The 23,237-nt window shown below is 43.2% G+C and overlaps 1 protein-coding gene across 4 annotated transcripts in view; it reads left to right on the forward strand.

Annotated features, from left to right (window-relative positions):
- SORCS1 (sortilin related VPS10 domain containing receptor 1) overlaps positions 1–18,587 on the forward strand; it is a 573,760-nt gene extending 555,173 nt beyond the window's left edge. Inside the window, exons 25-27 of one of the 4 annotated variants that reach the window (XM_065894235.1) lie at positions 13,306–13,411; positions 13,534–13,694; positions 18,508–18,587. In XM_065894235.1, coding sequence (XP_065750307.1) covers positions 13,306–13,411; positions 13,534–13,694; positions 18,508–18,587 — 347 coding nt within the window. Of the gene's footprint in view, positions 1–13,305; positions 13,412–13,533; positions 13,695–15,178; positions 15,315–15,443; positions 15,509–18,507 lie in introns of those variants that run through there. The other 3 variants (XM_065894236.1, XM_065894238.1, XM_065894237.1) reach the window with 3 other exon arrangements.
- Positions 18,588–23,237: the final 4,650 nt, after the last annotated feature.

Consider the following 23,237-nt stretch of genomic DNA (forward strand, 5'->3'; position numbering starts at 1 on the left):
GGCCTTTGGTCTTCGGTGAATGGTGGTGACACGTGGCAGTTACACATTAGCTGGTTGAACTGGAAAACAAAGTCCAGAAACATCCCTTGTAGTCATGCTGATGGCCAAGCCACTGACAGATGTTGTCAAATGAGCAGAAAGTAACTACTTGAAATTGGTTGAAATAAGTTTACTGATTATTTCATCGAACTACACAGTCCAGCCTGTTGGTTGGCATCCTGAACTTCATCATCTTCTCCTACGACAGCTAAAGTGACTTGTTCCCTTTGAGTTTAGAGGTTCAAAACAGCTATGCCTGATACTCCATACTGAACTCTGTGTTTGAGGGGATGTGGCCAACTAGTTCATCCCTTTACAGCGTACTCTGCTTCTAAAGGAATGCTATCTTCAGACAGTGTATTTTGCTGTAGTGTAGCCTGATTTATTAGAAAACACTCCCCAGGGACTTTGTTAGAAAGGGGAACATCATAGACCAAGATAGCCAGAGAACTAACCCCACTCTCAAATTCTGGAGGCAACTTGCATTTCATACCTTTTCTTCCCCATACCTCTCTCTCTTCCAACAGTTATTTAGTATGCCTGGTTTTTATTTAACGGATGGTCACATCACACGCCAAAGGTGGTTCAGATTAGCTTCCTGAATTTGAATCTTATTTTAAGTGGTACTTAAGGATGCCTTCCTGTGATGACATCTGGTTTAGAGCTGGGATCCAGCTGAAAAATAAGGATAAAAAAAGTGGCTAATTAGCTGAAACTGATCTGGCCAGCGGCTTGGCCAGGGAAACTGATATAGCAAAGGCATCCATGAATCCATAGTTCCATGTGGGAAAGAAAGGCCATTCCTGATAACCACAAAAAATTAATCCCACCAGTGTAAGTTCCAGATGGCAAGGACAAATGCAAAGTTGGGAAGATCTGGAAAATTTATCCAATTAGTGTTCATACTTCATTTCACAGCTGGGAATTTGGGGAGCAGTACGCAGATCCCTGGGAGGAAGGGCTGGCATGTGTTACTGGGAACACACTGAGATTTGAAGGAGAGACCTCTGCAGCATAGATATATACTACGCAGAGTTACCAAGGGAACAAAACAAAACTGCAGTTTGAGGCAAAAGCCCAGACTTAGGCTGGGCCAATTTGGAGAGTGTGAGAAAATTCTTTGGCTCCCAACCATTGGGGCTGTCCCTGATTCTTCCCTGTTAGATCTGATAGTATCTCTCCTACATCTTTTGGCAGTGTAATTCGAAACCTGATCACCTGGCATTATTGAGCTTCCTAGGGTGCCTGGCTAGGTGACTGGAGTAAATGTAGACTTATATGTGGATAATCAACTCCAGTTGGAAGAGTAAAGGAAGAGAATGCCAAGGGCTGACACAATAACTGAGCCTTGGAAACTTTCTCTGTATTGATTTTAGCCATATTTGTCATAATAGCGTTAGGACTGGCAGAATCTAAGGGTACAAAGTCACTGTCAGCCAGACTTTCATATGCAAAAGGCAAGGCTTGTGTTAAGGCTGGCACTCTTCAATGACTGTGATGAGGAAGTAAAATATAGGAGGGATCAGTTTCCCATTGGCGATTGTTCCTAAGTTATAGCTCTAACTGCCCAATTTTTTTTTTTTTTTAACTATTAGGACAGGGTGGTAGACTATGAGGGAATTCTCCTTTCCCTCACAGAAAACTTGGCACATTGGGTAGGGGATCAGTTGGATTGAGACATTGCTGCAGTTTCTTTGATTAAGTTGAAATTAACACATCATATTGGGATGGCTAGAAGAGAAGGAGAAAGATACCTGGGGGAAAAAAGACACAGTGAGGAAGAGAATTTGACGCAGAACTTCCACCTCAGCTTCCTTTCCCTTCCTCTCAACCCCCCTGGCAGAAAATAAAAATAAACTACAATTTAAAAAAGGAAAAAAGGACCACCGCTTGCAACATTTCATGTTTCGTAAGCAGGATTGCTAATACCTTTCCAGGGACCATTCCAGCACGCTGCTGCATTCCATTAAGTGCTTAGCTGATGTTCGGCAGCCTTCTTTTAAAAATATTTGAGCCAGAGTATGTTGCTGGTGGGAGAGGCAATGCATACTTTGGTTCATCTCCAAGGAAAAAGAGCTGTCTCCTTTCAGGAATTTACTAGCCTTCTTTTGTTTTTCAAACTCAGTTCCCTGTTTGCTTTTATGGGAACACAAGGTAAGCATTTCCAGATATCTGGATGTCATTAGAGACTGGATTTCCTTTCTTTCCCCCACACGTTCTATTCAGGAATTCATTAACTTGGTGCCTAAGTGGAGCTAAACATTGAACGCAATCCTTGTTTTGTTTTTAGCTCTTCCTTTGCTTCTCGGTTTCTGTGCAGTTCCTCTTGAGGGCCTAATCACCCCTGACAGCTAGGTTTCTAAAACTCTCTTGTAGAAAGGAAAGATTTCAGACTGTATGGGAATAAGGAGAGGACGAAGAGCTGTTATCAAGAAGTTTGAGGGAGGGCCCTACCCTGAGTGGCTCTCTTTGGCTTTTAGGACCTCGTGGCAGCTGGCGCCGTGTTGAGCAGGCAAAGGGAGAAGCGCTCAATCAAGCTGGGGGCTGGACTGGCAATGCTGGTGTTTTGACTGAAGTGTACCTTTGCTCGTGGTATTCCCAATTGGAATATTTCTCCCCCTTCTCAACTTTTCTCCATCTCTCGTGTCTCTGTATTTAAGGCTCGGCTCAGTGCCAACATTTGCATATAGCATCTTTCCGGAGATCTTTACCTGGATGCCATCTATCCCTTGTCAGAACTCACGTGGACTTTTTTAAGCTGTATCTGTCTGATCATCATCATCACCTCTCCTATTTAATTTCCCGAGGATACAGTTCGCCATATCTTTATAGTGTCTCCGTCATTGTACCTAGAAGAGAACTTGCCCATAGCATGTGCTCAATAAATACTGCTTTCATAAATAATTAGATATATAATTAATTTATAACCTGTAGAGATGCATTAAAAATTCCATCCCCCCACCCCGGTTAACCTTTGGAGTCAGTGTGTTCAACTGTGAACCTGTCTCCATGTCATGTTACTTCTTACCATGAGTGAGTGGAGCCTTGCACTCATTTATCCAGTAAGCATCCAAGGAAAACCCATCTCTGTGCTTTCTTTATGTCAGGTATCCTCTTAAGATGTAGGATAGTTGTTGATATACACATTGTGGGAAACGGGTGGGTGGAAGGAAAATTAGAACTCTGTGTCCCGGAACGAGAGGTCCTAAAGACAATGGGAGACGGACTGGCAAGAGGAATGTTCCTGAAAGAGAGGGAAGCAAGTTTAACTTATTGACCCTTATTTCACTTCTCGGATCTCTGATACCGTTTCCAGAGCAGCCTCACTTCATGACAGAGCTCAGGGTCTCACGCCTTAGATTACACTATGCTTTACCCGATCAAACAAACCAGACCTTCTTCACATCATTTGTAACGTCTCCCTTGAGTTCTGTCTTATGCATGCTTTTACCCTGGCCTGCCTTTACTTATTTATTTATTTTCTCCTGTATTTTAAAAGCTGTGATATAGGGATGACTTGGGGAGAGTTTTTCCTGCAAGGCTCACAGGAAGGTTCAGAATCTGTTTGCAGAGCATTTGATCTCTGTAGGTACTTAACAGCAGAACAAACCTGAGCCCTTAAGAAAATATCCCTAAAATGCCACTAGTTTTCTCATTGCCCCTGGTAACTTGGAATTTACTCAAGGGCACAGTCCATTTCAGATGTATCATCTTACTTCTCACGTGACTCTGTGCCTCGTTTTGCAGGGATTCCTTTAAAGCTATGGTTTGTCCAGGGATATGAAATGAACTAGGACCCTCATTCAGTGCACACTGGCTAGACCTGAGGCCCAAATACTAGTGGCCCCGATTCTAGATGACGAGGATGAAAAACATTCCATGCAGAAAGTTCAATAAATGAACTATTCATATTGAATAGGAATTCACCCAAATGAGAGGAAATAAGCCTGCCAGGTTGAGGGGCGGTGCTGAGCAGAAGCACAGCCAAGTGACATCGTATGGTTTATACTTGGTTTGGGCATCTAGACACATACCCTCAAATATTCCTAATTGGTATATTAACTGAAAGTAAAATTATGAGCAGAGGAAAGAGAGAAGGATAAAATTCAGGGGAATCAAATATGCCATTACTTGATATGTCATTTATGTCACGCACTTTGTTCCTCATCCATGCATGATGTGAGAAAACTCTCATTAATGCATGTTTAATATTGCAAAGTAGGATACACATGGAAAAGGAAAGAAGGGGCAGATGAAAGGATTTTCAAAGACAATAGGTTTGGACAACAGTCAGTAATCCTTTCTCTTTTCACAAAGTGTTTACTCATTTTATAAGAATTTTTCAACCCAGGTAACAAGAGATGGTAATTTATTTGATAGAGTTGGAATCCCAAGAGGTGGAATCTCTTTTTTAGTTGTCAAAGAAGCTAAGTTTCATGGCCATGTCGGGTTGGGTGCCGTAAAACATACAAGTGAAAAACCTTCAGAGGAAGCTAGGAATAGGGGATTGACACTCATGTGAGGAGACCAGGACGCCAGACTGCTTTAAACTGCGAGCTTTATTTTATCATCTTTTAGTAGATTGCCAGGTGAAGGGAATCTGCTGACAGGTAATAAATTAAAGACCTAATTGCTGAAACAAATCTTTCAAGCTACATCAAACGCTATATCTTTGTTCCTATGAGCATGCATGATCAGGAGTAAATTCAGTGATTATACTTTGGAGTGGGGGTGTGGGGACAGGGGGAAGGGGGCTGGGGAGGAAGCAGCTTAAAAAATGTGTTGATTCAGGCTTCCCTGGTGGCGCAGTGGTTGAGAGTCTGCCTGCTGATGCAGGGGACACGGGTTCGTGCCCCGGTCCGGGAAGATCCCACATGCCGCGGAGCGGCTGGGCCCGTGAGCCATGGCCGCTGAGCCTGCGCGTCCGGAGCCTGTGCTCCGCAACGGGAGAGGCCGCAACAGTGAGAGGCCCGCGTACCGCAAAAAAAAAAAGTGTTGATTCTTCTTTGGTAGAATAGATGATGGCAATAAGAATAGAAATTAAAGACTGAGCAAGCGAGGGACAACACTACGTCTTATTTGAGGACACAGACCCTAACTAGATGGATTCATACTGAATGACGAACAACAGCACTTAGAGATTTTTTGCATTTCTCAGGGGTTATTTATTGGGTAAATCAACCAAAACTTGGCTACTGAGACTTCTACACAGAGACTGGAAGAGCTGGTGCTGACTGGTTCCCTCAAAATATTTGGGATAAATGTCAGCCTGTTCTGTGGTTGGAAAATCTCTTTATAACCCAGGGTAGGCAATCCCTGCTATAAAGCAGTTGTTCTTAAATTTGACTGTACGTCAAATTACCGAGGATACTTCATAAAAGTAGAGATTCTTCAGGCCTCACTGCACATCCCTGGAATCAGAATCCCAGGGAGAGATATCCACTAATCTGCGTCTGTAACAAGTTCCCCAAGGGATGCTTATGCAGCCAGGCCTTTCACCAGGCTCAACCACTGCTCTTAAAGAGCACTCCACAGACAGAAATCCATCTGCATAACAAGGAAAGGTGCTGAGCTATCTCCAGCAATAAATCTGATTTACAACTCAGGGCATCCACTAAAACAGAGACATGCACTAAAAGGGAAGAACCCTTGATATTTAGTGTAGGAGGAAATTAGTAATAAACATTAAAATCTAATTCCTCCGATATTTGGAGCTTACTTAATTGGCAGAATGGGTGGATGACGGTGGGTGTAGGGAAAAAATGAAGCCTGTCTCTGAATGTGGGATATACTGTATCCATAATCTAGATGAATGGCAAAGGCCAGCCAAGAGCTGTGGCCGTGAAGCAGTTGAAAAATGATTAAAGTGTGAACCAGAATGTTAGTGGCAGATGTAATTGAATAGCCATGAGTTCTATGAAAGTTAAACAAATGATATTATCTCGATGTTATTAATGTGCTACAGTGAGCAGAAAATGATACATCCGCATCTCACTGTTATTTCTGCACATATTAGAGAATCGGGGTGTTCTTCTACTCTTAGCTTTCCAGTGGGGTCACTGCTCTTCTGGAGTTTTGGATACTGATGATAAAAAATTTGAAACGTTAATACTTCTCAAAGGAAGAGCCTCAAATCTCAGGTTGAATTTAAAACATTTTTAACACCCAGTAACTGCTCTCAACCCCTCATGGGTGTCTAGCAGTTGCCTTGTTTAAGCTATTATGTTTAGGAAAACTGTCCTTTGTCAAGGGTATGTGTGGGTTTTTAATAAAACCGTTATCTTGTATTATCTTGGCCTCCGTGGTTGCTGCTGACTGGTTCAATTTCTTTTTCAGGTGTAATAAAAAGATATTATCACAGACATATTAGAGAATTAATATTCCCCAGCTTCAGTTGCTACCTCTGGATATGTTACGAGTCAACGTGAGAGGGGATAAGGTACTCAGAATTTCAGTCTAGGTCAAGATACATCATGAATTCTGCCCGACAGTTTACATTGAGAAACCCCTTCCACTTGAAGGCAGAATTAGCACGCGTCCAGAAGCTTTAGAAAATTCACTATAATCTAAGCCACATCGTTATGGATGCAGATGCCAAATCGTAGAGTTGTGGAGCTCGGAACTGTAAAGTAAAATAAATTGTTGCAATAACATTTGCCATTTAGGGATGAAATTAGTACTAGTGGAATTCTTCCCCAGCCAAATACATTTTTCTGTCTCTTTAGTCTCTGGTTGCCTTATTACCTACACGGTTATCACTTACAAGTCTTTTGCGAGTAAAGTCATGCTAGTAATATTTTTCCTTCCTTCTGTTTTTCCCCCCAAATCATTTTTTTCCTCTACAAATAATTAAGCTGTTTCACAGACACGTGTACCCAGTGGTTTTTAACAGGTATTAAGCTTTTATGGTATTATGATAACTAATAACAGGTGCTGAGATGTTAAACATGACATCCAATGTGACTAAACCAAATGTGATACTTTCATAAATATACCAGCAATGAAGTTGCTCTGTAGATTCTAAAGATTCTTTCTTCACCATTTTTTTCTAAGATTTCCTGGGCCCATAAAAAGGCGTGAAATGACTATAGGGTAATTGGCCTGAGGGTGCACCTAGAAACTCTTGGGCAGAGAATGGTCAGGAAAGAGTGATCAGATGAACAGTTCAGAAATGGGGTACAAGCGTGCATCAAATTGGAAAGCAGCAGTAGTTAGGATGCAGGAGGTACAGTTCCCCATGGGAAAGGCAAGGCAGATAGTCCAGAGAAATCGGCAGGGGAAAATGAAGGCAGGAGAACACATACATAATACAGAGAAGATACCAGAATCTAGGACAAGCTACCTTTTAGACACCAAGTTTCTTACACCTACAGTGACCAAGACTGTCAGGCCATATCTGTTGTGTCTACATCAGTTTTCATAGCATTTCTTTTCATTCTTAAAGTGTCCTGGTTTGGAAAAGAACATTTATGGTCATGTTACTTACACCCTGGCACCCTGCCAGTGGGGACAGACGTCCATACCAAGAATTTGATAATATAGAGCCCAATAGTAAGAATTACTAATTGGATGTTTAATCAGTTGGAAGAGAAGAGTTTCGAAGAGAGAAGATGTTAATAAGCTATTGCTATGTAACAAACCACCCCGAAATTCAGTGGCTTAACAATAAGCATTTATTATTATGTATGAGTCTATGGATCAGCTCGGTGTTTCTTCTGAATTTATCTGTGCTCATTGTGTGTCTGCAGTCAGCTATGGATTCTTGGGTAGGGAGCTCTGCTGATCTCGACTGAGCTGTCCCCGTGTTGGGGGTCAGCCAGCTGTAGGCTGGCTCTAGAACAGCCTCAGTTGGGATAATTAAGCTCTGCTCCACATGGTCTCTCATCTCCTTCAGTGGGCTTCCCTGGGCTTGCTCACACGTGGCCATGATAGGATTCCAAGAGAGAGAGCAAAGGTGCGCAAGGCCTTGAAGCTCACAACTGGAGCACCATCACTTGTGTTGCATGCCATTGCCAAATCAAGTCCCAGTGCTAGCCCGGATTCAAGGGGGTGAGGAAACAGATTTCACCTCTTTGTAGGAGAAGCTTCAAATTCAAGGTGCTCGAGGCATGGGTCCAGAAAGAAGTAGAGAATTGATCCAGTAACGCAATTAATCTAGATGGGGCTGAGCAGTCTCTTAGGGGAGATTTGAGATGCCTTTTAGGTAGTTTAGAAAATTCTCCTGAAGTCGTAATGGGATTGAAGTACTATTAGCAATCAAGGGATGTGGGGTTTTGTTTTGTTTTGTTTTGTTTTGTTTTAGTGACCCAGGGTGTATAAAGGTCAGGCAGACTCTAAAGATAAGAACTGGATGTTTTATGAGTGACAGTAGGAGGGGCTTACCACACAGTACTCTCAAGCTGGTACACATAATAATGACCTGTGTAGCGTGTTCCACACGTAGATTTCTGGGACTCAGTCTCAGAGACTGATATGTTTTTTCTCAAGTGAAGCCTAGGAAACTGCGTCTTCACAAGTTCTCCAGGTGATTCTGATTCACGTGGTCGGGAAATTATACTTTGAGAAACGCTTTACATAGTAAACAGGATACCTCACTGACTCGCCACCCTAGAAAACCAAAAGGCATCCTTCTCTTCCTGTCTGTCAATTACAGTGATAAGTTTGGTCTTTGAGGTATCCACGGTTGTCATTATTTGGCCAAGTGACCTCAACCTGAGGTGACTAGGTGTTCCTGAAGACCCATGTTCAGCTTAAAACTAGTAGCCATGCTTCACTAGTCATTAGAGCCTTGCCTGGGAATTCCCATCCAATCTGGCCTGCAGGATCATGGCTTTATGATCAAGAGGCTATAGCAATCCTTAAGACTGTTATGATTGGGTTTGGACTTGAACTGGAAGGAAGGGCTATTAGACGAATGAGGGTGCTCTGTCATAAAGGCCTGTCAACCCTTTCTATGGTCTAGATAAACGTTCTCCGTGCCATTCCCATATAACCTTAATTTCTGAAAAAGAGATTTCAGCCACATGGATTTTATGATATTCAAGGCATGTAAGTAAAGGCTGGCTTGGGTCTGGTTTGGAGACAGGAGAGGAAAAATAAAAGCAAGTTATGACAAAGTTGAACTTGCTTTTGTAACTTCTTGACAGCACTCACTTCTGGATTAGAAATGCAGTACGAGTTCAAAGTTCCAAGGTCACAGAGCAGGTAGAAGTCCTCCAAGAAAGTCCCTTTGATAGAATGAGAGTCAATACAGACAGCAGTAAGGGTATTTGTGGGGCTTCACCAGGTGATGCTGCCATATTGTTGACTTTAAAACTTAGAAATAACCCAAAGGGGCAAGGCTGCAGCAAAAAGGCTTAGTGATGCTCCAGGTGAGGCATTCCCTAAAGTGTGTTATGTGGGACCTAAGTCTGTAAAGGGTCTGTGCTCTAATGACTTTGTGAAACTCTGTGGTGGAGTCTTATGAGTTTCTTTCCTGAAGGACTGCTATCAACTTTCATATACTGAATCTTCATGATGGGGAATGCCATATATACCATTTCCCAAAATTATCTGACCATGGACTCTAGTCATTTTTCAGGGCTTGTTCTCTGTCGAATACACTTTCAGAAATATGATAGCAGTGATATGACAGTTTTAAAACTATTGGGCATGTGCCAGACCCCCTGTCAGTGCTTTATAAATTTCATCTTATTTTATTCTCACAACTTGCTAAAACAGGCACTAGTTTTATCTCCATCCTGCAGACGAGAAAACTGAGGTTCAGTGTAAGTCATTTAGCTTGTCAGCAAGCGGCCAGGTAAGAATCTATTTCAAAAAGGGACCATATCAGTTACCTCACCCCACACATGGCGTTTTAAGTTCACTCTTCTCTCATACACGTTAGCTGTGACTTTGTATTTAGCACTCACTGTGTATCGATCACTTTTCACAAGAAGACTTGTTATTCCTGTAAGCAGCACTATTATTATAATCCATCTGGGTCCTCTTGAATAGAATATAATAACGCAGTGCATTTCTGCAGGATTGTAGAAACGATGTGTGCCAGCCCCAGACTTAGAATCGTTAAGTCGCGTGCTGTACCCCATGACCATGCTTTACTGTGTTCGTGAACAGTGGCAAATAAACCACTCAGCACTTGCCCCTTCTACCTTGTTTAGGCTGCAGTTGGAGAGGGATTCATTTATGCTTATTGCACACAGCAAGCTAAAACCCATTTATCACAAGTTTTCATTCCCCAGCAAAACACACACAAACCCACCTACTAGTGCTGGGCAAACTAAGCCATGCATCTGAGGCTGTGTGGAGCAATGGCAGATCAGCCAGCAGAAGCCACCCCCGGGACCCAGAGGGCAGTGGTACTCAACTTCTCACCGCTGCTGCCTGCTTGCCTGCTTCTTGCCGCTAAGCGGTGACTAAGTGATGCAGCGATAGGGGTGGGGCTGGGAGCGGAGAGCACACATGTTAGAACTCAGGATACAGAAGCTCATTTTCCCAAAGTAATATGCTAATTATTTAACACTGTTAACGCCACCTGTTTATGAATGATGATTTGAGTGGGAGTGGTTTAGAATTGAAAGACCTCAGCTTGTGATGGGTAGAGACAGGAGGGGGAACGGAAGAGAAGGGAAATAGTGTCCATTTGCGTGTTTGCTTTCTGTGTCAGTGAGAGCCTGGCTAGAGCAATTTCCTCTCTTTAGTTTTCCGTTCATTTCAAATGCCAACCCTTTCAAGCAACCTCGGTATTCTTCCTGGTTGCTCCGTAACACTGAGATTCTTCTGCGTCTTCTGCAAGAGCGTTTGGCTGGGAATCAGAAACTCAGCTAAACAAACTAACCTGCCTCGAACCATCCTTACAATCTGGAGCTCCTCCCTGAGCCTCCCTTTGTTCCCTGTCACATTAGGGGTTTGCATTAGAAGATTACCTTTAAAATAGCTTTCCGGTATTATTTCCATAAGTATGATGACGGTGTTGTGATAAAGTCCAGAGAAAGAGAGTGAGAGAGACCTTATCTTTTAGACTTACAGGTGAATTGTACGAGCACTGAGATTTGCTTCAACATAATCCAGTGTTGGGGTTTGTGGGCACTGGACGGGGGTAGAAATAACATTATCTGCGGGTTGTTGAAGGGTGGTGGGTGCGTGAGGCTCCATTTCTCTATGCACAACTACCACCCATAAATACACACATATGCATATATATGTGCATATACGTGTCATCAGTGTTGAAAAGTGAATGACCTAGGATTCTAACTGGTCCTTTGAAAACTTAATAATATTTTGACTTTGTCACTTGTTAAGTTGCTTCTTGTGATCTACTTTTACCCTTCATCCCCATTCTCAGAAATACCTTTTTAAATTTTAGATATCTCCTGCTGAAATTAGCCCAGGGTTGAAGTATATAGAAAATTGTGTGTGTGTGTGTGTGTGTGTGTGTGTGTGTGTGTGAGAGAGAGAGAGAGAAATAGAGACTTGGTTTAAGTCATAGTTCTTCCATTCACTGTTTCTGAGTCCTTTGGAATGACACTAACCATTGAGGCCCTCACTGTTCGTGTCTGCTCAGTGACGATCACTGCCCCACCTTCCATTGGTGAAAGTCAATTGCAATAATGTCTATGATAAATGGAAGGTGTTCTTTCCCTCCTGACTTCCTGCCAATAGTGGTATGAGTTCTGAAGCATTTCTGGACTCCTTTGCACTGTGTTTGCCTAAGTAAATGAAAGAGACCTTAATTTTTCAATTTCGAGCTGGAAGCACATTTGCCTTGGGTGTTCCATTCAGTGAACCGCTCCTGTCTCGTCACACACTCATACCTCACAGCTTAAGCTCTGCTTGACTCACAGAGGAGAGAGAATCACAGAGGTTGCTTCGTTTTAGTGCTTCCTAAAGGCTGATCCTACTAAAATAACTAAGCCTGTTTTCTGAGAAAAAGGGCTTGACTTGTGTTTTTCACCCAAACTGGTACATGGGATAGGCTTTCCAGTAGTGGTTACTGCGTGGCTGGGAAGTAATTCTTCAACAACCAGACAGAGCAGAAGCAGTCTTGGGTCTTGTCTGAAATCATCAACATTACAGTCACCTATTCTTGAATTTTTTACCTGGGTAACCAGAATGTTGTGCTCTTGGCTTTCAACAGAGAAAAGCCACGGAAAATGGTGCTTAAAGGTCACCTGAATTTCTGGGTATCAGGCTTTGATTAGATTGATGGAAGGTAAAGGTCCGCATCCAGGCTTCTAAGGGGTACGTGTGGCTCTGCCTTTTATGCTGGAGCTATGCTATGTTCGCAAAATATCACTTTTCTAGAGGGTAAAAATTAATTGCAAACAAAGTCATTAAAGTAGGGCAGGCTTGACCCTGAGATACAGGAGCAGGGTTTGGAGGCAGAGAGACATGTTGCCCAGAGCTGCACGCTACAAGCACAGTTAAGGAGGGAGAATCTTTTATGGCTGCCAAGGCACCTCTTTGGCCCAAGTGGAGAACTCACTGCCTCTGAGAGGCTGGCACCTCCTGGCGTGAGCTGTCAGGACTTGGGCATTCCTCCTCCAGCATCAGAGCAGCTGCCCTTGTAAAATATTCACTTAGCCATCAGTTTCTAAGTGCAAAAAATGTAAACAACCAGTCCTTTCTCTCATATGGCAGCTGCTGGGATAGGTGTTAGAGGGGTTGGATAATTCATAAAAATATTCCTGTTGATTTTTTTTCTGGTTTTCTGCATTGCTTAGTGGGAAAAGCTTTCATTCAGAGTAAAGGAAAATGTAATACTTATATTATTATAAATATTGATTCAAAGTAATAATAGCAGTAGCAATAAAAGCTAAGATTTATATAAAGGTCTTACTATGTGCCTAGCACTGTTGCCAGTGCTTTCCATACATCAATTCATTTGATCCTCACAAACACCTAATGAGATGTGCACTTTTATTCTCATGTCACCCTATCAGCCACATGAAGGTGAAGTAATTTGCCCAGGAGCTCACAGCCAGCACGTGATAGAGCAGGCCTTGAATCCAAGCAGTCTGGCTCCAGAGTCTGTGCTTTAAATTTTCCACTGCGCTTCTTGAACGGGCCTGCTGGAGCCTTCTGGGGGCTGGGACAGGCTCAGATGCATCTTCATGTCAAGCCGTGTGACGTGCGTCTTGTGTGTACGTCCCACGTGGTTTTCCGGGACTCACTCTGCCTCTGTGTGAACAGTGCAAGCCTGTCGCAGAGTCACGCCCACCCACCTGCCTGCTCGTGACCATGACCATGCCTTGCTTTCTCCCCTAGCCCCGCTGGTGGACCTCACTCCAACCCATAGTGGCTCCGCCATGCTGATGCTGCTGTCCGTGGTGTTTGTGGGGCTGGCGGTGTTCGTCATCTACAAGTTCAAAAGGTGCGTGTCCCTCCGTCCGTGTCTCCCCCCTTCCCCCTTCTCCCACGACAGGTTCAGAAGCATTTGTCGCAGCGATGTCCGTGTCCCGTGCACAGCAGTGATGGTTTCTGTTAATGTTTTAGGAAGATCCCGGGGATTAATGTTTATGCCCAGATGCAGAATGAGAAAGAACAAGAGATGGTCAGTCAAGTCAGTCACCCTGAAAGCAGGCCCTGTATCCCTCAGACTGAGCTCAGGCGGCCTGGCCAGCTGATAGATGAGAAGGTGGAGTCCCAGCTCATAGGTAAATGATTCCTGGCAGCCCTCAGCCGTTCAGCCTGAGTAGTCAATGGCTGGCTCTCTCTCTAACCCCTTCCTGGCTTGAAGTAACCACTTTTTCTGCTCTAACACCCTTGAGAGAAACAGCTAAGATGCCTCTTTCCCTGCTTCTTTCCATTAGAGAGAAAAAAAAAAAAACCTTTCTTGCTCCTATTGTTTTTTTTTTTTTCTCTTATGAGTGTATTCCTCTTTTTTTCAAAAACCCTTGCTGAAACATTGGGCTTCAAGTGTTCATGGTCAAAGAGCAAAGTGTTTGTTATAACAGTATACAAGAAGGGCAGGCCTCAGAGGCTGGATCTGCTGGTCTGGAGGGCTGGGCATGGTTTGAGGGTGTATAGTGACCAGAGCAAGCTGTGGCAGCATCACCTGGAGACGGCTCTAAGGAGGGCACGTGGCTCCAGAACATGCATAGAAGAAAGACAGACTGGTCACCCTGGGATTTTTAAAAATCTAGCAGTAATCAAAAACTGCCCCCCAGGAAACATGGAACCTGAGAATTCAAGAGCCGTGAAGTTGGCAGAACTTATCTCAGGAGTGGGGTTTCCTGAGAGAGAGTGCTGGAGGGTTAGACTGTGACAGAGCAGATTGGCAGATTTCTTCCTCCTTTTCACCTGTGCCCTACCAGGAGTCTTAAAACTGGATTTCAGCGTAATTCGGTAGGGCTCACTCTGTCTGGGGAGGAAGCATGGGAAGCTAACAGCTAGGTATAGAGAGTCTCAGGGTCATTGCTAAGTTCTACTATTTATTGTGGAGGGAATTTCCCAGGAAATTAGATAAACCCATGAGGCCACCATTGTGATCCATTTCTCTCCTTGTTTCCTCCTGTCTGATGACTCTAGGACTTGAAGCTGTAAATGTTCCCATCTAGACCCTGCATTGCTGACTCTGATGGATAAATTATTATATAAGCATTCATGCTTCACTCTGATGTGATAATGCCAAATCACCTAGAACGTCCTATGACTGTTAATCTGGTACCTGGGGAAAAAAATGAGTACTTAAAGGGAAGCAGAGCCTTCTCTTTAAGTGAACATGGGAACGTTCTGTGGCTGTATTAAGGCGAAATTTAAATGTGCTGCCAGGCTCATATCAGAGGTAATAATAACAATGGCCCCGCATCTGGTGTCCAGTTTCCACAGTGTGCTTCCTCTTATTTGGGGAGACGGTGAGAAATGCGTAATTACTTTGGGTTAAAAAGAAAAAGGCTTTTCTGTCTTCAAGTCCAGAGAAGCGTTCACCCTATTTACTTCTAAAGCTTCTAAGTGCATTTTTGTGGGTCATTTGGTTTTCAGTCCCATTTCCATGGGGTATGAAGCACAGCCGCTGTTTGCTTTATTAAAGTAGCAATCCCTCCTTCGCCAGGAAGAGCTCCCAGCACGTTACACCGTCTCTGACACCTTTCCATTGCCAGTGTCATTAAATGAGTAAGTGTTACACGTTTTCTCTTAGGAGAGTAGCTTTACCCTCCCCTTCCTCCCCTTCTACTCAACCTGGTGACTCATCTCTCCGATTGCAAAGAGCAAGACACGCCACTCCACCTTCAACGCCAAAGCGGGGATCTGCTGGGGCTCAATTTGCCATTTAAGGAAAACCCCCAAAGGCTACAGGCGACCTGCTGATCAGGAAAGAATTTCGCTCTTGTCAAGTGCATCCTTCTCCATGACCACTAACTTTGTGTTTTTTTTCTTTGTTGTTCTGTTTCCTATTTTGCCAGGAAGTATTTCCATAGTTGCTGAGAATCAAAGCACAAAAGAAATCCCTACCTATGTAAATGTTTGACTGGAGGACGCCAGTAAAAACAAAAACAAACAAATAAAATAAAAACAATCAAAATCTAAACAAACAAACAAACAAACACTCACTGCATCGGGACTTTTTAATTCTTCAGACACAGACAACAAGGGTTTTTAGCTTTAAGCCTGTGCATGTGGACAGTACCTTGAGAACATGCTTGGAGGGGCAGTGTACAGGTGCTCTATTTTAATGGAAAAAACACTCCCCTCCCCCTTTCTTCTCCTCTCTCTTTTTTCTGATTGGTTGTGTTTGTAGAATATTCTTAACATATATAGGCCAAGGAAATCTGCATGTATTTTTGGAAATATTCTTGGCTCTAGACTTAACAGCTATTTTAGCACTACAGGCGGATGGGTGGATTAGCTACCCCAGCCCTCCTCACAAGACGCAAAGACATGCACAGGAGTTTGAAACCCTGGGCTGTTTCTCTGTTCCACTTTACTTGTTGCCATTTTTCCCTTCTAAGTTATCTTTGGGAGCTCTGTTGGCCGGCAGGGGCCACAGGTTGCCTTCTCCATTCTGTACGGCCACAGGGACGAAGAAGCAAGTTCAAGTTCCATGGATGCAGGCAGAATAGGGAAAGAAGGAAGGCAGTCCGGCAGGAGTGTCAAAAGTGGACCTGTGTTTCCGGTTCCCCGCTTCCCATCATGATAGCTTCCCCTTGTAGCTTTCCCTACTCCTGCCCTGTGTAGAAAACAGAATCCCAGTTACCCGCATTCTTACCTTCCCATTTGTTTGCTCTCCAAGTGTGGTCGTGATCTGTCAATGTCTTTGTGTCTCTTCCTTCCAGTCCCCAAGTTATCCTTCAACTGCTCCTGCCTTTTCTTCCCAAACATGTTGCTAGATTCTGGGCATTCATCCTGATGTTCTTTAAATACTGCCCTCGCCTCTGGCAACCCTGCCTCCACCACCCAAAGCTAATGATCCCTCTGTCAACTTTGCACACGCCCATGCATGCAGCCTCCACACACACTGACCAAGCAGCATCCTGCCCTGCAGGGTTTACCTTCACGTATTATTACTATTATTTTTTTGTATCCTCCTGTAGACCTGCCTCTTCCTAATATCCTTGCCTTTCCCCCCTGGAAACATATAATGTGTGTGAAAGAGTTGAGATATGCAAAGCATTTCAAACCTGGCCCATGTACCTTAGAAAAGAAAGCATACAGATGAATAGTGGTTTTGTCACACCTTAACGAAAGTCTCCTGCAGTCAGATTCCAGAAGATTCTTGTGAGAAATGTTTTGAACGTGTTACTATGTGGCAGGGCAATTTCCTCCTGTGAGGGTTGCCGTTACCCAGTATTTCCCCTCTCACAGTGGAGTGAAAGTATTTGTAAAATGGAACCGATGTTAGGCAGAAGAAGAAGCAGGTTAATGGATCTGATGTTTGAGTGTCAAAAAGTCTTGAGATTATACGGAGGTCTTGTCTTATATTAGGATGGGATTGTGATTATTGTAAGATGACCCTAGACTTCTTACATGTGTGCTCTCTGATCTCTGAACATAGTATCAGCAAAGGAAAATTTAATAAGCATAAAGGGGAGGAGTTATCAGACTCAAGCAGATGGGCTCAAAGCATGAAGAAATCCCAGTTCTCCCAGGGCCATCATGAAAGAAGGTTCAGAGAAAGAGGGAAACAAAAGTATGTGAAGCAGGAGCCCTTGGAGTATTATGGATTGGATAAAGCCCACTCTAAAATGTAGGAGAGAGTGGTTTAAAAAGACCTCTCAGAGTGTAGCCTCCTACTTGGCCATGTCCCCAGGCCAGCATCAGGGTATAACAGGGCCCTGGGGACAATGGGGGTGTCCTAAAGATCCTGACAACCACTGCCCTTGTGTAGCTCAAGTAGGGGAAGAGTAGCAACACTTCAGTCAGAAGTTAATCAAGCAGAAGATTTTATGGCTGAAGATGCTCGGTATGAATGTGGGAAACGGATTATGCCTAAGGCAGCCGTCTATTTGTAGAACTCAAATGATCCCCGACCTGCCAGGCTTCCTATCCCATGGGAAACAGCCTCACTGAATCTCTTCAGTTGGAGCCTCCCCAATTTTATCTGGAAAACAGAGTGTTTGGAAACCAAAAGAGGCTCATTCACAACAGTACAGGGAGTCCTCAGAGTTGCAGTTCAATAATTTTCATTGTTAAACTATGAAAAAGGGAATAACACTCAATCTAGCACAGTGCCTTGCCTAGAGTAGGTATTAAGAAAGTTATTTGTTGAAAGAAGAAATGAATGAATACATGAGAAGACATAGCGAAGAAGGGCTTGTAAGTCCTAACCTAAAATAGAGGTGGACGTGAGATGCCTGGCGTTTTGGAAAGTGATCAGAGATGGCTGGTTCTAGATTCAGCATCTCCAGGGTCCTCATGTGCCTCTCCTCAGAGCTCCCTCCCACCTGTAGGAGACTAGTGAGGCAAAGTACTGCTCAGAGGGGACCTTATTATTCTTATGATCTAGCTCCATGTTTCTCAAGGCGTGGTACCCAGACCAGCAGTATCGGCATCACCTCGGACTTGTTAGAAACACAGATTTTGGGTCCCACTGACCCCAGACCTACTGAATTAGAAACTCCAGGGTTGGGGCCCAGCAATCTGTTTTTACAAGCTCTTCGGGTGATTGTGAAATACACTAAAGTTGGAGAACCACTGTACTAGGCCATGCCAGCTCAATCCCGAAGAGAAGGTAGTAATGAGAAGCTGCCAATGGGAGGGACCCAAGTGCCTACCTACTCAACAACAGCAGGTGCAGACACAATGAGGAGTTTGGTAGGCTTGAGGCCAGAGGAATGGGTGGGGAGGGATGGATGGGGAAGGTAAGATTCAGGGCAAGCTACAAATCTGATACTGCAATGTTTTCCAAAATCCCGGAAGGCAAACTGTGCGTGCTCTACCCTGAACTACCCAACCAACATTTTCTCCTTTGCCTTATTTTTAATTGGATTCACTGTCCAAAATGCAGAGGTTTGCTTTGCTTTTTTTCAGAAGTTCCAAACAGCAACTTTGAGAGGAATGGGGTGCTTGGCAGCTGTTCTGTGTTTTCCAGGATTCCAACTGAGCATTGAAATTCCCTCATTTGCCAACTTATTTTTATAGGAAGCCAATTTAAAAAAAAAAAAAAAAGTTTTCTTATAGTATTGAACTACTTCTAATTTTAAAATGACTTTTTTGATGTATTTTTTGTTAAATACTATGTAGTGTAATGTATAATTGCTCTTGTTTATTGCTTTTACAGTCATATTTATTAAACAGATAATGTCTCTGAAGTCTATGCCTCAAGGTGTTTATTTTATTCCAAACTTTGGTGTTCGGTCCAGATATAGAAGCGATGCATCTATAGGGTTTCGTAAAGACTAATTGCACGAGAATTTAGTAAACACTACAGGTTTGAGGGGTTTGGTTTTTGGGGAGTTTTGGGTTTTTTGTTATCAACGTAGGATATATATTCTGCCACCTAAATTCTAACCTGCATTTCAGGTGACTGTATAATATCTGTTGCTTTACTGTTACTTTATTCTATAGTATTTAAAAAAATCACTCCAAGCTGGTTACATTGGAATGAGTAACATTCTCACTATTGTTCATTCAAAATGAGAAATTATTGATATGGAACAAACCCATTCAAATTTGTTCAGAAGCTTGTAGTTGCTGAAGGACCAAACCTGCGTGTAATGAACTGAAACTTGGGGAGTGGAAAGAGCTCAAATGCTAGAGTAATAATGGCTTTGACACTGGAATCAGGACAGTGGAGTTCTCCTTCCAGCTCTACCAGCTGTGTGACCTTGAGCAAAGCTTTAGTGTCCTCATGCATACAATTTGAAGGAAAAGGACACCTTCCAGCTCTGGTATTCTGAGTGGGTGAGTCATTTCCAAGAGTCCCAAATAGCTGATTTAAACTTGGTGGAAAATAAAGAGGTGGACTGGATCCAAATCCTTTTGGCCTTGTGGTATCTTTTCTTGGTCAACATTTTGTCCTTGTATTTGGTTGAAACATTCGTGCAGGCACAAAACCCTCCTTAGCCTTTTCAAAGACCTGCCAGGCTTGGAATGGCATTGCCTCATTAGGACGGTCTCAGCACGCAATTGGAATTTCTGTTGTTTTTTAGGTGGCCTTTCACCTTTCCTTTCCCACAGACTAAGTCTTCCTTCCAACCCATCGTTATTTTCCAGGCCAGAGCCTATACTGCTTTTCTCCATCAAGGGCAGCTTATCTCCTGTGTCACTGACGGTACAGGCAGTCAAACAAAAGTCATTCCTAGGGATTTCAGACAGAGGGGATTTAATTCAGGCAATTTGTTGCTTGAGTAACTGAAGAGCCAAGATGCCAAATAGGGGAAGGTGAAGTGACTCCAAGATGAGCATCAAGAGGAAGGCTCTATCTTCCCTGGGCTGGAAGGACAAAGGGATCCCTAGAGCCCAGGACCCAGGACCACCAGATGGAAGCTGAAGTCAGGGAGGATGTGTCTGGCAGAAGCTGGAGCCACAGAGGAGACATGGCCATTGCCAGCAGTGCTGCCCAAGCAGAGAAGAGGGGGAAGGGGAGCTTGCTCCAGGCCTCCCATCTGCAGCCAATGTTTCCCAGCCCAAGCCAGTGGGCAGTGGAGCCTGGGAGATGTAGTTTTCTGAATTACTAAGTAGAACAAGGAGGAGTGGGAAGTGGACTTGAGAACACAGATGGGTGACTGGCACAGCACCTCTCTCAAGTTGTGCCCACGTCAAGTCCAACAAATCTCCTTCAACCCAAAGGTACTTATTAAATAGTTGGCGTTCCTTTCTTGGTGCCATTCTTTCACGTATCCCCCTTTAAACAACGCATATTTAAAATGTGGCATTAAATGTAAAATAGATAGCTAGTGGGAAGCAGCCACATAGCACAGGGAGATCAGCTCGGTGCTTTGTGACCACCCAGAGGGGTGGGATAGGGAGGGTGGGAGGGAGGGAGACGCAAGAGGGAGGAGATATGGGGACATATGTATATGTATAGCTGATTCACTTTGTTATAAAGCAGAAACTAACACACCATTGTAAAGCAATTATACTCCAATAAAGATGTTAAAAGATAAATAAAATGTGGCATTATGTTTACGTATGTCCTTTTACACCTTTCTCACCAAATTCTATGCTCTCCTATTTTTCATTTCACTCCTTCAGCCTCCAGCTGACAGCACTGGACATCACCATTACGAGGCACTAGATAAATGTTTGCTGAAACTCAGCCCTTTTCAGTTTAGTGTGATTTTCAGTTTAGTGTGGTGAGCAAGTCCACTTCATTTAGCAGAGACCTCTGAGGTGGCCTCTTGGTCCGACTCCCCTTACCTAGCTAGCACCTCTAATTACATGTTCAGTTGGTCATTTGTCAAGAATCAGCATGTCCTTGCCCTTCCTCTCTGTTGCCACTCAAGCTGCTGTATTCAGGGAGCTATTCTTAGATATTAATTTAAGTGAAATAATTGCAGTTTAGAAAAAAAACTGGCTAGCAAGTAGCATGAGAAACAAAGGCCTAAGTTTGGTTTCTGAATCATGATGTAATTTGTTTTCCTATTTCTTAGAGGTTAAGAGTATTTTGAAAATACATGTTAGGCTCACACTTTCAGAATGGGGGAATCCCAAATTAATTCCAGATGGACATATATAAAGAAATAACTGTTATGGTTTCCATGTTAAATACATGAGAAGGGATCTTTGGTTTATAAAATACAAATAATTATTAATCCATATGTGGTGCAAACATTTTAGGTGATGATAATACAACTCTGAACAAGGCTGATATCTGCCTTCGTGGGCATATATTCTAATAGGGACAAATAATAAAATTTAAGGTAACATATACAATGGTATCCTACTTACAATTTTAGGATATTTATAGGTAAAAAGAAAAATATAAGACGTAACAGGGAGCAGAGTAACTGGGGATGGGAGAGGGGAGAGTTGGTCCCTGGCTTCTCTGAGATCTGAAAATGTTACCGAACCAAACTTGGGTCCACTTGCCCGCATGCAGTAAAGCTAATCTACTGACACCAGCTTGTGAAGGAAAGTGCAGTGTTTATTGCAGGGCTCTAAGCGAGGAGTCCAGCCAGCTAGTGCCTAAAAGGCCTGAACTCCCTGAAGGCTTTCAGGGAAATGTTTTTAAAAAGGGGGGGGGGAGGGGGGGCGGTTGTGGGGCATGTGATCAGCTCGTGGACATTCTTCTGATTGGTTGGTGGTGAGGTAATCGGGAGTCAACATCATCAACTTTCTGGTTGATGGGTCTGGGGTCTACGTGCTTGTGGGCAGCATGCAGTTAAATTCCTCCACCTGGTGGAGGTTTCATTATCTGCAGAACAGCTCAAAGGACGTGGCTCAGAATGTCTATAGCCCTTGAGAAGGCACTAAAAGTCCTTGACTTTGTTGAATGGCTGAACTGTTACTATTTTGTCTTGCTTCACAGTTTCCCTTTCTTTCTGCATTTTCTCACGTCTCTGATTAAACTTATTCTTTGACTAAAGTTTTTCTACACGCAAAAGGCAAGTAGAAGACATGGGAGGAGGGGGTCTGTTCTGGGAAAGCCCCATAGGGTCCTGCTGGGTTGCAAAAGCTGAAAAGGAACCAGCCATTCAGAGACATATACACTGTTCAGTGGTTAAGAAATACACAAATAAAATACTTATCTTGAAGAGGACCTGACATTTGCTTGTGAAAGTGAGCCCTGACTACTTACAGCTTGTGGTTATTTTAAAGGGGTAGAAGGAGTGATCTGAAATCTGGCAGAAGGTTGTGCTACTAAATGGATGGTGTGGCTCTTAACACAGAGGCAAATGGAGATCACTGGTGGATGTTCGCGTGGTGTGTGTGTGTGTGTGCGCACGCGCGAGCGTGTGTGTGCGTGTTCTGTGTATTTTTACACAGCTGAATTCATTTGGGTATAGTATTCTGTGTTCACCTAATGTTTCTCATTGGCAAAATCACACATAAGCAACACAAAATTTGCATTATCCTGAAATCTTTTCCTAATATATCAATCACATTAGAAAAAATATTTACATCTTCAAAAAAAGTTTTATAGCAGAACTGACAGTAATTCAAATGTTAGTTTAAAAGTAGTTTGAGGGCCTCCCTGGTGGCGCAGTGGTTGAGAGTCCGCCTGCTGATGCAGGGGACACGGGTTCGTGCCCCGGTACGGGAAGATCCCACATGCCGCGGAGCGGCTGGGCCCGTGAGCCCAAGTAGTTCGGACGTACTGGTAGAAGAAAGAAGTCTCACTTGATAGCAGAGGTAAAAGATAAGAAAATAGTACCAATCCTCCCCTTCCTCACCATCATCATTAGCCTGAGGACTTCTGCAGTGGAGACTGGCAGCCACCTCACTCTACAAACCTTAGAGCATCATTCAATTTCCACCAACCACAACAAGTGACGTTTAGAAATACGACTTTGGCCCAAAGAATGTTCAACTGTGGCCAAAACTCTTTGTTAAAGAAGATGACAGTATGAAAAGGTATGAAAGGTATTTATAAGGTATTCCATGAAAAGTGAACCAGTAAAGAAAGCTTTAAATATTTAAAATAAGCTTAATTTATCTAGATAATGAAGCCACTCTATGAACAATACTAAGATATTTCAATAGATGCATGTATATTGATAAAAGCTTCTTGCCAATGTAAACATTGAAAAGAATTCAGTAAACAGTATAAATTTATTAGTTAATCATAATATATCTATATTTATCTATATGATAAA

Source organism: Phocoena phocoena, chromosome 16 (assembly GCF_963924675.1).
Source record: "Phocoena phocoena chromosome 16, mPhoPho1.1, whole genome shotgun sequence".
Taxonomy (NCBI): domain Eukaryota; kingdom Metazoa; phylum Chordata; class Mammalia; order Artiodactyla; family Phocoenidae; genus Phocoena; species Phocoena phocoena.